The 15,222-nt window shown below is 35.5% G+C and overlaps 1 protein-coding gene across 1 annotated transcript in view; it reads left to right on the top strand.

Moving 5' to 3' along the window:
- Positions 1 to 15,222, top strand: part of RB1 (RB transcriptional corepressor 1) — a 248,164-nt gene that overhangs the window by 207,840 nt on the left and 25,102 nt on the right. The window contains 1 exon segment of the mRNA XM_037799633.1: positions 13,668 to 13,786. Coding sequence (XP_037655561.1) covers positions 13,668 to 13,786 — 119 coding nt within the window.

Genomic DNA, 15,222 nt, shown 5'->3' with positions numbered 1-15,222 from the left:
TGTTAGAAGAATGATTTTCAAGAACATTTGACTGGAGGGAGGCATGGCAAGATGGTGGCATAGGGAGGTGTGGAATTTAGTTAGTCCTCTGGAACGACTAGCATATAGCCAGGAACAACTAGTATATAGTCTGGAACAACTGTTAGGGGACATCTGTGACCGGACACACATTGTACACCAGTATGGAATGGGTGGAATGGCTGAGATTGCAGCATAAGAACTGTAAGTAAAGCTCCCCAAACTGCAGAGTCCACAGGCATGGCAGGCTGAACTGAAATGCTTCCCTGTGGGAAAAAGAAGCAGGCTACCTGGAACAAGAGAAAGTAACTCAACCAAGCTCCAACTGTGGTTTTATTTAATGAATTTGGACTACTGAATACAAGCTACAAGCACAGATAAACCCAGAGCAAGCAAGAAAGGAACCTGGAGGTTTCTCCTGGCAGAGAGGAGGCAGGGCTGCCAGAAAAAAAAATAATAAATAAATAAATACATAAAAACAGAGACTTTAGGAGACTACTGAGCTTAGAACACTGAAAAAGGGCTGTGTGCCAAAAAAAGGGGCACACAGAACCAGGCACCAACTCTGGTTCTTGACTGCTAACTGGGGAGCTGGGGACTATCTCTGAAAAGGGGATTTCTTTCTTTTTATCCTTTTTTTTCTCTCATTCTAAGTAGCTCATTAAAGAAAGCCTCAGGTGTTTTCAATTGTCAGTGCTGACCCAGGTAAGAGTGGAGTTAACATAGTTAGAGAGACAAAGGAAGAAGTCAAATGTAGGAGATAAATCCCTAAAGAGCTTATCTTCTCTAAGAAAAGGGGGAGGCGGGGCCCAGCTCAAGTGGCTGCCCTCCCTCAGAGAACTCAGACCCTAGGGCCTGGGGCAAAAAAAGACAGAAACAGCTTAGACTTGGCTTCTGACACTCTCAGCCCATGGCAGGGACAGAGTACACTGAGAATTAAAGGCAGTACACCTCGTTATGCCAATGGGGAGCTGCAGGCTGACAGGTGCCACCTGCTGGGCAGGATAGGAAAAGCACAGTGTCTAGAGGCTTCACAGGAAAGTCTGACAACCTGCTGGGTCTCATCCTCAGGGAAACATGAAACTGAATACAGCCTCTTCCTGAGACCTGGGTCCATCTGGTCTGGGAAAATCTGATTGGGGTAATCAAGGAAACCAGATGCCTAGACAACAAAAAATTATGAATCACACTAGAAAAAATGAAGATACGGCCTAGTCAGAGGAACAAACTTACACTTCAAATGAGATACAGGGGTTGAAACAACTAATTAAAGATCTTCAAACAAATCTCCCAAATCAATTCAAAAATCGAATCAACAAGTTGAGGGAAGATATGGCAACAGAGATAAAGGTTATAAAGAAGATGCTGGGCGAACATGAGGAAGAAATTGAAAGTTTGAAAAAACAATTGGCAGAACTTAAGGGGATGAAAGGCACAATAGAAGAGATGAAAAACACAGTGGAGACATACAACAGCAAATTTGAAGAGCCAGGAGAAAGGATTCAGGAACCAGAGGACAGGGCATCTGAAAGCCTACACAAAAAAAGGATGGGGAAAAGAATGGAAAAATGTGAGCAGGGCCTCAGGGAGTTGAATGACAACATGAAGCACATGAGCATGTGCCATGGGTGTCCCAGAAGGAGAAGAGGAGGGAAAAGGGACAGAAACAATAATGGAGGAAATAATCACTAAAAATTTCCCATGTATTATGAAAGACATAAAATTGCAGATCCAAGAAGCGCAGCATACCCCAAACAAGATAGTTCCGAATAGATCTGCTCCAAGACACTGAATAATCACATTATCAAATGTCAGAGACAAAGAGAGAATTCTGAAAGCAGCAAGAGAAAAGCGATCCATTACATAAAAAGGAGGTTTGATAAGACTATGTGCGGATTTCTCAATAGAAACCATGGAGGCAAGAAGGAAGTGGAGTGATATATTTAAGATACTGAAAGAGAAAAACCGCCAACCAAGAATCCTATATCGGACAAAACTGTCCTTCAGATGTGAGGTAAGGTTTAAAATATTCTCAGACAAACAGGCAAGGAAAGAGTTTGTGAACAAGAGACTTTCTCTACGGGAAATACTAAAGGAAGCACTGCAGGCAGAGGATTGGAGAAGAGTGTAGAAATGAAGACTACCAGTGAGAGTAAAAAGAGAGAGGGGTGTGTGGGGGGAAATAAACAAAATAAAATAAATGAAATAAAATAGAAATAAAATCCAAAAGTCAAAATGGTAGACAGTAGACATTATGTTGAGTGAAATTAGCCAGAAACAAAAGGACATGTACTTTATGGACTCACTAATATGAACCAACATTGATGAGCAAAATTTGAGAGTAGAGGAGAACACAGGTTATCAGGAGATAGAACGAGGTTAGAAATTGAACATTTTATGCTGAAGGAGTACATAAGGGTAAACAGGATTGATTATATAGATACAGAAATGGATAGCATAATACTGTGTGAGGTAGCACAATATTGTAAGTACTCTGAACAAAGATGAGTGTGAGTACAGTTGAAAGAGGAAGGCTAGGGACATGTATGACACCAGAAGGAAAGATAGAAGATAAAGGTTGGGATTGTATAACATAGTGAAACCTAGAGTGCTCAATGGTGTTGATTAAATGTACAAATATAACAATGTTTTTAAAAGAGGGAGAACAAATGAATGAGAATATTGCAAGCTGTTGAAAATTGGATGGTACAAAGGAAAAAATTGAAATCAATGCAAACTAGAGTCTATAGTTAATGGTAACATTGTAAGATGCTTCCATTAATTGTAACAAAGGCAATATACTAAAGCTAAATGTCTATAAGAGGGGGTTATAAATGAGTGATATGGGATTCTTGGTGGTGGTGTTGGTTGTCTGACCTTTTCATAGTATTTTACTTTATTTTTATTTTTCTTCTATCTTTTATGTTTTTATTTTTCATTTCTTTCTCTTTTTCCTCTTTCTTTGCGAAAGAAATGGAAATGTACTCATATAGATTGTGAAGATGAATGCATAACTATACCGGGAATCATTGATTGTTTACTTAGAATGGATTGTATAGTGTCTGAATAAAACTGTTTAAAAAACAAACAGAGGGATACAAGTGCTGGAGAGGGGGTGTACCATACTACTTACTGTAGGGAAGTAGAATTGTGCAGCCCACCTGGAGGGCAGTGAGGTGGTTCCACAGGAAGCTAACAATGGGGCTGCTATATGGTCCTGCAACCTGTTATTGGGTATATATTTGGAAGTACTGAGAACAGGGACATGAATGGACATTGCACACTGGTGTTTATGGCAGCAGTATTCACAGTTAGCAACGGATGGAGGTGACCGATAAACAGAATGGTGAACTATGGTGCATACATTCAATGGAATATTGAGCAGCAGCAAGAAGAAATGAAGTTCTGAGGTATGCAACTAGGTGAATGGACCTTGAGGACAGTGTAGAGTGAAATAAGCCAGAAACGGAAAGATAAACGTTATAACGCCTCTGTAATATGGACCAACTATAATGTGCAAACTCTAAGAATTGAATCTTAGAGCATAGGCTATTGGGGAAGGCTTAACGTAAAGATTCCTAGATTGTGAGCTCTTATGGCAGTCACATCTATTCATGAGTTGTAATGGTTATTTCTAAATTCTGAGATGATGAGCTGTTTGTGTATAACCTGGTCAGTCACTGGAACTTCGGGTATCTGTGTAACTCCTGACTCTCAGAGCCAGAGTTCAGCAGCTATGAATGTCAGCATTACCCCATACAGCAAATGTTAAAGAAGCTGAAAAAGAGAGAAGACTTTAGTTAGAGATATGAACAAAATGGACTTGGTTAGGACTCAGGTAAACCAGACTAAAGGGAAAAGGATGATAGTGACTGTGTTTTAAAACTTCAACTTCTATGTCAGACCAAAGGAAGACATGTTTATTTGGTGGAAAATTTGTATTTTTTGTAGCACACTATATAATTTAACTAGTATGACCAGTTTATTCCAACAAAATAATTACTTGGAACCTTGAATAGGGGGAGAGATCTGGTTGGTTTGTACAGGTTAGCATGAAGCCCTAAAACATCCCAGAGTAATCTGGGCAGAGAATAAAAATGTATTTGCAAAGCCCCTTCAAGGAACTGGGGAAAATTGGAAATATTAAATTTCCCCACCTGGGGAATTCCTGATATTCTCACAAGCATTGGGGACTACCATTGTGGTAGGCGAAGACCTTGATCCTTGGGGCTTGCCCTTATGAAGCTTGTTACTACAAAGAAGAGGCTAAGCCTACTTATAATTGTGCCTGAGAGTCACCCCCAGAGACTCTTTCTTTGCTCAGATGTGGCCTCTCTCTCTTTGTCAGCACTTCAGGTAAACTCACTGCCCTCCCCTTGCATGGGACCTGACTCCCAGGGGTATAAATCTCCCTTGCAATGTGGGACATTACTCCTGGAAATGAGCCTGGACCCAGCGTCATCATGGGATTGAGAAAATCTTGACCAAAAGGGAGAGAGAAATGAAATAAAATCAAGTTTCAGTAGCTGAGAGATTTCAAATGGATTTGAGAGGTCACTCTGGAGGGTATTATTAAGTGCTATATAGATACAGCTAGGAGGAAATACCTGAAATTATTGAACCGCAATCCAGTATCCCTAATTCTTAAAGACAATTGTATAACTTTATAGCTTATACAGTGTGACTGTTTGATTGTGAAAACATTGTGGCTCAGAATCCCTTTTTCCAGTTATGGACAGATGCGTAGAAAAAAAGGGGTCAAAAAGTAAATGAATAATAGGGGTGTAAAAGGAGTATGAGATGTTTTGGGTGTTCTTTCCTACTTTTATTTTTATTTTTATTTTTATTCTTATGTTCATTTTTATTGGAATAATGAAAATGTTCAAAAAATTGATTGTGATGATGAATGCACAACTATATGATGATACTGTGAACAATTGATTGTACACTTTGGATGATTGTATGGTATGTGAATATATCTCAATAAAATTGCATTAAAAGAACATTTGACTTGTTAAATAGTATATAATACCATAATTAGCCTTTGTAAAATTAATTTATGTATTTGTTTCATTGCTGCTGTTTATTATACGATGAAATTAATGAAAGATCATAGGATAGTTATAGTAAGTAAGAGCCCGGACTCTGGAGTCTGACTGCCTAAGTTCACATCCCTGTTTTGCTACCTACTAGCCTGTTTTCCCATCTGTAAACTGTGTATAGTAATACTTGCATCATAGGATTTTTGTGAAAATTAAATGCACATACAATAGTAAGCACTTACTAAATAGTAGCTATTATATTTAATAACAGATGTTAATGTGGATTTTTCCCCCTTTGAATAAAACTGAAAAAGGCAAGTTTAATAAAATGATTGTAATAAAAAGTCATAAATATTCTAATAGTTCTAAAAAACTATTCTAGAAAACTAGTTCTAGAAAACTATTCATTTGTTCTTTTTAGTTTTTAAATAGATTCAAAGAATTTTGTTTTTTTGTATTTATAAACCTCAAATTTTATTATTCCACACACAAAATGTTTTTAGTATATAATATTAAGACATAATTTACCAAAAAAGCTAAGTTTTCTGATATATAAAATGAATAATGATAACACTTAAATCAGAGTTTTGTTTTGATTAAATGAGATTTTACATTTGAAAAACACCTTTGTAAACTGAAAATTCTTTAATTTGTGTCTAAGCCAAACCATGAAAGTAATAGACACATCATTCCATTTTGCTAAGTATGTCTTAAATTAACTAAGTAGCTTTCATTATCAGTTTAATGTTCTGTGCTTAAAAGGTGAATTTCGTACAGGTGGAGTGATCGAGAGTGAGTGTCTCCTTAAATTCCATACTGGGGTGGAGCAAGTGAGAGTGAGTGCCTCCTTAAATTCCATACTGGGGTGGAGCAAGTGAGAGTGAGTGCCTCCTTAAATTCCATACTGGGGGTGGAGCAAGTGAGAGTGAGCGCCTCCTTAAATTCCATACTGGGGGTGGAGCAAGTGAGAGTGAGTGCCTCCTTAAATTCCATACTGGGGGTGGAGCAAGTGAGAGTGAGCGCCTCCTTAAATTTTGTATCCAGCTGGCATCTCCCTTGCTTGACCCTGGTCCCAGCCCTGTTGTATACTGGCTAAAGACTTCTTTCTCTTGAAGAAAAGATAGACTGAGAGATACTTTTATTGATGACTTACTATTGCTGAAATTTAAAAAAAACCCTAGGCTTATGTTTTCAGTTCTGCTTACTATGAAGTTAAGGACTTAAGTAAAATAAGTGGTTTTCCTTTTTAAAATTAATGGTCATTTTTAAAATTTTTTTTTATTTGTAAAAAAATTTGTTGTGGTAAAATACATGTAAAATAGAATTTGCCAGTTTAACCATTTTTAAATAATTCAGTGGCATTAATTACTCTCACAGTGTTGTGTAGACATCACCACTATCTGTTTCCAAAATTTTTCATCACCCCAAATAGGAGTTTTGTTTTTTTAACTATTGAGTTATATGTTTATAACTTCAAAGTTTTTTATTGTCTCTGGACCTGCCACTACACCTGCCTGGCATATTCTTCAGCCATACTGGGACCAGAGGGTTGGAAATTGATAGGAAATTGTGTTGCTTATAACAGAGCTAAGGCAATATCGATATTAGTGAGCCCTATCACCTAAAATACAGCAACACAGCAGATCATTCAGTTATTCAGGAAATATTTTTGGAACCCCAATTCTGTGCTAGGGATAGCACCTACTCTGCATTAAGCTCTGTTCTAAATGCTTAACGTGTATTAACTCATTTAATTCTCATTAACACTGTCATTTAAGTTGCTGTTATTATCATTCAGCATCATCAGTATCTCCAATTTACATCTGAGAAAAGTAAGTCATAGCAAGACTAAGCAACGTGTCCAAGGTCACACAGCCATTAAGTGGCCAGGATTTGAACTTCTGTGGTGTGGCTCCAGAGTCTGTGCTTCACTGCACTGGACTATCCCACGATCATGGTATACTTATTATTATAATATACTTATTATTATAAATCTATAATGAACTGCCTGGCTTGGGGATGGAGTGACAAAAAGTGATACTTAAGTGAAACATAAAGAGTATTGGTGAAAAATGCCACCTAAATCCTTGAAGAAACATTTACTTTAGTATAATCCTCTTGTGCTAATCTGAAGCAAGAACCAGGTTTTAACCCATTTCTAAAGAGTAAATAAAATGCCTGATTAGCAGCATAGTTCAGTTCTGTTAAACGCTCGTGTTTACTGGTGTGCTTTGTGAGGCCTCAAGGTCTCTAAAATATTTTTGTTTGAGAATGGTATTAGTCCACTCCTGCTGGAATTTATGCAGATTTACACACATGGTATTTCAGTTAAATGAAGATAGTCAATTCTTCAGTGGCTAGAAAATGTACAACTTGAAGTACAACACACATGTATTTGTTAGGTATTAATTGTTAGCATTGTTTTACACAGATGAGAGGTGTGTGAATGTTTTACACATCTTCAGAGTGCACCTAATTAGTATAGGTAGGAAAGAATATCTTGACAATAAAAATTACACTATGTAGGTTGTAGAGACTCCTTTATCCTTTCCATACATGCCACCTTCTCTTCTGGTGCCTCCATAAGAGGCAGCCTATGTCTCCCAGCATCTCAACTTTGAGAATTATTTCAGTAGCAAGCCGCCGTAACAGCTAAAAATGCATTGAAAACCACTGAGCTTTTACAGTGACCTGTGATAATAACATATATGATTATTGTCTCTCCTTCAAAACTTTCAAGTACTTAACATCTAAGAGGGGGAAGAAAGTAAATTTAGAAAGGTAGTTTTTTTCTCCTCAAAGTTTGGAGTTGATAATGCATGTATACTTCTAAAAAGCTAAAATAAATAATCAAGCCAAGTTGCTTAAAGGGGAGTAAAGAGTTGAATGTTCAGGTGGCTACAGTGTGGGCACTTCATGTGTTATGTCATTTAATCCTGCAAAATGGGTGCTGCTGTTCCTGTTTTTCAGGGTAATAAAACTGAGGATCAGAGAACAAAACTGCCCATTTTTGGTAGTAAGCTTTGGAGACAGAACTTGAGTTTATATCTCCCTAATTCCAGAACCCATCCTTTATCTACAGTTGACTTTTTTTTTAACTAGTTCTTTATTCTTTGTTGTTGTTGTTGTTATTCAAATAAGTTAAGGCTAAGAGCAGGGTGGATAAGAAAGTGTTTAGCAATGCACTGCTTAAGCAATTCTAAGGGACTGTTGAATAATCTGTCCCTTTCTTTTTCTTTTTTTTTTAAGTTATTTTTAAAATTATATAGTTAATATGTAAATATATTCACCTTCTAAAAATTTTTTAAATTCAGTTGAAGTATTTTTGATAAAAAGTGAAGTCCCCTACTCTACATCCACTTCCTATCTCACTTCCTTCTTCAAAGGTAACCATATCAGTTAAGTGGGTATCCTTAGAGAACTTTTTTTGTGCTATACATGCATACATATATACACACATACAAATACAGGTAAATATAAATCAAGAGCTTTGCTTTATGTTCTTGTTTTATTTTTATTGAGATCATAACGTACATATTATTACCTCCTCTTTTTATCCCCTAAAATTAATCTGGTTTGAAGATTTTTTTTTTTTTTTTTTTTTTTTTGATGTCATAACCAAGAACTCTGTTTTAATCCTTTTCATGGTATACATGGTATGGCTATACCATTATTTATTTACCCATTCCTCTATTTATTAGATAGGCTCTATAATATAGTGGTTACTGGCTCTGTGATCTTGGTCAATTTATTTAGCCTGCCTGTGCTTCAGTTTTCTCTATAACATAGTGAAAATAATAATACCTATGTCAAGGGTAGGGGCAATTGTTAAGCGGGTTAAATTAATTAATATTTTTAAATTACTTAGAAACTTGGTTTATAGCAAGTGCTCCATTGTTAGCTATTCTAGTATTATTATTAATGATGGACATTTAAGGTATTTCTATTTCTTTACTATGATAAGTAAGGATCCTTGTATATGCTTCTTTGTTTATTTCTGAATATTTCTCTAGCATATTTTTTATATTGCATATATTTTCTCCCAATCTATTTTTTTAATTTAGTTTTTTATTAAACATCTGCGTAATTTAAGGAGTCAAACAGTTCTGTGAGATTTTGTTACAAGAAACAGCAGTCCTTTGACTTCCTCATCCTTCTACCTATCATCTATCATTTTCCTGAGGCAACCACTTTCTTCCTTTTTTGGTGATTCTTTTCACCACAGACTTTTATTATGAGAATTTTCAGACTTCCAGAAAAGGTGAAAGAATGTACAAAATGTATATCCATCAGAATTCAACATTTTTTAAATGTTTTGCCAGACTTGCTTTGTCTCTTTAAATATCTACATATGTGTTATATAGACACATATGTTTTATATATACACATATAAATGTTTATAAAAATATATTAAATTTTTTGCTGAACCATTTGAAAGTAAGTTGTATACTTCATGAGGTTTTTACCCCTAAATACTTCAACATGCATTTCCTAAAGAATAGAGACATTCTCTTACTTGACCACAATACCATTATTATGCCTTAAAAAATGAACAATTCCATAATATTTAATATCCAGTCTAAATTCATATTCCCCCAATTGTCCATGAATGTCTCTTACAGCTGTTTTTTTTTAAACCAGTATACAATTAAGATTCATGTATTATATTTCATTATGTCCTTTTGATCTCTTTTAATCTAAAGCACTGCTGCCATGATAGAAATGTTGCATATCTGCTCTGTCAATACGGTGGCCGCTAGCCTCCGTGGCTGTTGAACACTGGAAATATGGCCAATGTGAGTGAAGGGCTGGAGGCTAAGATTGTCACTTGGTTAAGTGGTGACAACTGCCCTTTAGTCTGTACTTTTCAATATTTAGGCCTACTACACAGCTTTAGTTTGGGGGTCTCCCTTTATTTCTATCCTGAGATTTTCCCCCCTCTCTTCTGTTAGATCTTCTGTTTACTGTATCCCATGTCTTTTTTTTTTTTTTCCTGAGTTATTCCTTTGTTTTGATAGAGAACATCTTGCATATCTTCCTCAGAATGGGTAATCTCTTTTTACATAACTCCTATTGATTGACTTTCTAGGACTTCCCCTCTAATTTTCTTCTTTTCTCTCCTATTTTTCGTCTCTATCTTTTTTGTTTTGCTTTCAGGAAGATTTTCTTTATCTTCTAACTCTCCCATTGAGTTTTCATTTTTGCTTTCAATTTAATTTCCAAGATATCTTTGTTGTTGTTGTTGTTTATATTCTTTAAATACTGCGTTTTTATAGCATACTATTCTTGTTTCATAAATAAAATCTCATCACTCCTAGGATATTAATCATAGTTGTTTTTCTTCCTTTTTATATTTTTCCCTGCATGGTTTCTGTGCTTTCCTCCTGCTTTTTTTGTTTGTTTTGTTTGGCTGCTATCTTTTATATTGGAAATTTTCTGAAATATGTGATTGCCATACATACGTAAGAATGTCATTAAATATTAGTTAGAATCTCTGAGCACCTGGCTTTCAATTCAACCTTTTTCTGCTGAGTTAGTTACCATTTCTCCTTTCAAAGTTTTGTTTCTGATGTCCCCACTCCCTTCCCTTTGTTTTCATAGATTTGTCTTTTAAATAATTCATTTACTGACATTTTAATGGGGTTTAAGGAGCCAAGCAGAGCTAATGTATGCATTCAATTCACCATCCTTAACCAGTATTGTATATCTTTTAAAGACCTACTTTAACTTAGTGTGCTGGTTTGAATGTATTATGTCCCCCTAACGCCATTATCTTTGATGTAATCTTGTGTGGGCAGACCTATCAGTGTTAATTAGATTGTAATGCTTTTGAGTGTTTCCATGGAGATGTGCCCCACCCAACTGTGGGTGATGACTCTGATTGGATAATTTCCATGGAGGTGTTGGCCCGCCCATTCAGGGTGTGTCTGAATTAAATTTCTGGAGCACTATATAAGATCAGACAGAAGGAGCAAGCTGTTACAGCCAAGAGGGACACTTTAAAGAAAGCACAGGAGCTGCAGATGAGAGACAGCTTAAGACGGCTGTTGAAAGCAGACTCTTGCTCCGAAGAAGCTAAGAGAGGACAGATACCCAAGTGCAACTAAGAGTGACATTTTTGACAAACTGCAGCCTAGAGAGGAACATCCTGGGAGAAAGCCATTTTGAAACCAAAACTTTGGAGCGTACACCAGCTACGTGCCTCCCCAGCTAACAGAGGTTTTCCGGACACCATTGGCCATCCTCCAGTGAAGGTATCTGATTGTTGATGACTTACCTTGGACACTTTATGGCCTTCAGACCGTAACTGTGTAACCAAATAAACCCCCTTTATAAAAGCCAATCCGTTTCTGGTATTTTGCATTCTGGCGGCATTAACAAACTAGAACACTTAGTTTACTGTGGTTTTAGTTATATAGAAGTTTTCAATTTTTTGTGGTCAGATCTATTCATCTCTTTCTGTATGACTTCTGGGTTTGGGCCAAAACTCTCCAAAGACCTTCCTTACTAAGTAAGAGGTCAATTCACCATCCTTAACCAGTATTGTTTATCTTTTAAAGACCTACTTTAACTTAGTTTATTGTGGTTTTAGTTACATAGAAGTTTTCAACTTTTTGTTGTCAGATCTATTCATCTCTTTCTGTATGACTTCTGGGTTTGGGTCAAAATTCTCCGAAGTCCTTCCTTACTAAGTAAGAGGCTGTAAAGATAGTCTCATATTTACTTCTAACACATATCAGGCTTCTTTTTTTTTACATATAAATAATTGATTTTTGTGTATGTTGTGAATGTGTAATGATCTAAAGTTTTCCAAATTGTTAGTCAGTTTTTGCAATACTCTTTATTGAATAGACCATCTTCATTTTTTAGAAATCTGCTTTATTCTAGTATTTTACATTTTTACTTACTGTTGCACTACTTCCTCTTTTGCAGTAAACCCAGCATCCAGCTATCTGTCTGTTTTTCTTTTCTTTCTTAGTTCAAGCAATAAAAGAGTAGAATACATATGGTCCCCCTTTTTGTGGATACCACTGCATATATTTACTTTGTTGAAAGCAGTCACCCCCAGAAAATTTCAATTTTTGAATCAATGCTTTTAATGCTTCCTACTGCTGGTCTTACTTTTTTTGTAAATAGTATTTTTTAAAATTACATGGAGATGTAATTCTTTTTTTCAAATTGATTGGTAACCTTGCTAATCTTTCTTAGTCTAATAGTTGCAATGTAGAATTTGAGTTTTATGTATTGAATCAAATCATCTGTGAATAATGATATTTTTGTTGTTTCATCATTTCCAATAGTCTTTTATTTATTTTCCTTGTCTTATTGAATTGGCTGGGACCTTAATTCAATAATTGAATTATGCTGAAGAGAAAGCATGGGAATGGGCATTCTTCTCTTTATCTGATTTTTAGGAGGAATGCTTTTAGTGCTTCATCACTACATATAATGTTTGCATTGGGTTTTTTGTTTATTTTAGACACCGTTTATCAAATTAAGAAATACCTTCTTTTCCCAGTTTACTAAGTTTTCTTTTTTTAAAATTATGAATGGATTTTTAAATGTGAACTTTTTCTGCATTGATTTTGTTAAGATTTTCTACCTTTGATTTGTTAATAAGGTATTGCATTATAGATTTTCTAAAGTTGAACCAGTCTTGCATTCCTTGATAAACTTAACTTGCTAATGATATATTCTTTTTTTTAACACTGCTGATTTGGGTTGTTACTAAGTCTTGTTTAGGGTTTTTATATCTATGTTCATGAATAAGATGGCCTGTAATTTTCCTTTTTGTAATGTCCTCGACAGATTTTGGTATCAGTGTTGTACTAACCTCATAAAATGAGATGAAGAAAGTTTAAATAAAAGTGGAATTATCTGTTCCTTTAATATTTGGTAGAATTCCCTGGTAAAACCATTTGGGCATGGTATTTTCTTTGTGTGGAGATTTTTAATTGCTGATTCAAATTGTTTAATAGTTATAGGGCTGTTCGGGTTTTAATTTCTTTTTGTTTGAGTTTGGTAATCTGTATTATTGTAGGGATTTTCCACTTGGTCTAAGTTTTCCAATTTATTGACATAAAATTATTTATAACAATCCCCTATTATCTTTCTAATCCGTGTGATTATGTCCTACTTTTCCTTCCCAATACTGCTTTATGCACCTTCTCTTTTTCTTGACCAATGTAGCTGGAGGTTTGTTTGATTTCATTAGTTATTTCAAAGAACATATTTTTTTCTGTGTTAATTGAACTGCTTATTTTAATCTTTGTTTTAAATTTCATTGAACTCTGTTCATATTTTAATTATTTCCTTCATTTTACCTTCTTTGGATCTTTTCTTTGTCTTTTTCCTAATTTCTAAATTCTTTTCTGATATAAGCCTTTTATGGTTATACATTTTCCCAGTTCTTGTTTTTTGTATAGTATGAAAATTGGCAGTCAGTACTTTCAGTGTGGAGAAAAGAATCTCATTCTGACTTCTAAATTGTCACTGTCAATTGTGACTAAAATTCGTAGTCCTTACCATGTCAAACAATATAATTTTGAACTTATATGGAAAATCATACTTATTAATGTTGTTATAATGTTCTCTTGTTTCAAATAGGATTCACCTTTATTTGAACTTATTAAACAATCAAAGGACCGAGAAGGACCAACTGATCACCTTGAATCTGCTTGTACTCTCAATCTTCCCCTTCAGAATAATCACACTGCAGCAGATATGTAAGTAGAGCATATGTTGTTTTATCCATTCAATCTGCAAATAGATTTTGAATATAAGTGAAATCAAGATACTATATAGAAGCTGTGGGGGATACAATTTTGAAGAAGAATCGTTCCTGCTTTCAAGATGCAGGAAAATAAGATACACAACCTAAAGAAAGGTCATATAACGTGGCACAAAGTGCTATTGAAATCATTCAGGGCTGGGGTGATGAAGGCATGTTTCATAGAGATGACAGTTCGGATGGACCTTAAGTGCTGAATAGGATTTCAGCGTGGAAAACAGAGAGAAGAGAGAAGACAGAAGAGTGTTCCAAAAGCCAGACATGGCATAACAACTAGGGAAGCAGGAAACATTTTCCAGGGAGTACAGATTAGTCATGTTGAGTTAAGCATAGGATAGGCATAGGGAGCGGTGAGGGATGTGAGACTAAAATGGTTGATTAGTGCATGATGTGATGGAAGAAAGCAGTAACTAACATTTATTGAGGGTGCATTATGAGCTGGGCAGTGTGCTAAGTACTTCAGATTCACATTTTTCACTCTATCTTCATAAAAGACCTGTAAAGTTAGTAGGTACTGCTGTCGGCCTAGGTTATCTGTAAAACAGGAACTAGAAAGATAAAGTAAATTGCTAAGACCGACAGAAATCAAACTAAAGCTATCTAACCCCAAAGCCCATGCTCTTAATCACTCTCACTATACTGCTTTTCATAGAATTATGCCTAATGTTATGTTTCCATTTCGTTCTATGTAGGAATAGACATTACAGTGCTCTGAGATCTAGTACAGGAACCATTTTCCAGAGATGACACTTCCATGTTAACTTATATCCAAAACATTTCTAGCATATAGGAATTTTGCTGTCATACATAAATTTGTTTGCTAGGTAATGTTTTTGTAAAAGTAAGTCCAGCCTTATTTTTTAAAAAACAATTTATTCACACACCATATAGTCCATCCGAAGTGTACAGTCAGTGGCTCTTGGTATAATCATAGAGTTGTGCATTCATCACCACAATTAATTTGAGGACATTTTCATTGCTCCAAAAAGAAAACTTCTATACCTCTTATCCCCCCCTATTATTGACACTTAGCATTGGTGTAGTACTTTTGTTACAACCGATGGAAGAATATTACAATATTACTGTTAACTATAGTCCGTAATTTGCGTTAGTTGTATTTTTTCCCATATACCATCCTATTATTAACACCTTGTAAGAGTGATGTACATTTGTTCTAGTTTATGGAAGAACATTCCTATGTTTGTACTATAAATCACAGTCATCATCCACAGTAGGGTTCACTATGTGAAACAGTCCCATGTTTTATCCTCTAGGTTTCCTTCCATTGACATACACGATCCTAAGCTTCTCCCTTTCAACTGCAATCATGCCTGTAATTCAGTGCAATTAATTACACTCACAATATTGTGC

Source organism: Choloepus didactylus, chromosome 12, assembly GCF_015220235.1.
Source record: "Choloepus didactylus isolate mChoDid1 chromosome 12, mChoDid1.pri, whole genome shotgun sequence".
In the NCBI taxonomy this organism is placed as follows: Eukaryota; Metazoa; Chordata; class Mammalia; order Pilosa; family Megalonychidae; genus Choloepus; species Choloepus didactylus.
The sequence above is the reverse complement of the archived record's forward strand: the minus strand, read 5'-3'. Positions and strand labels throughout refer to the sequence as shown.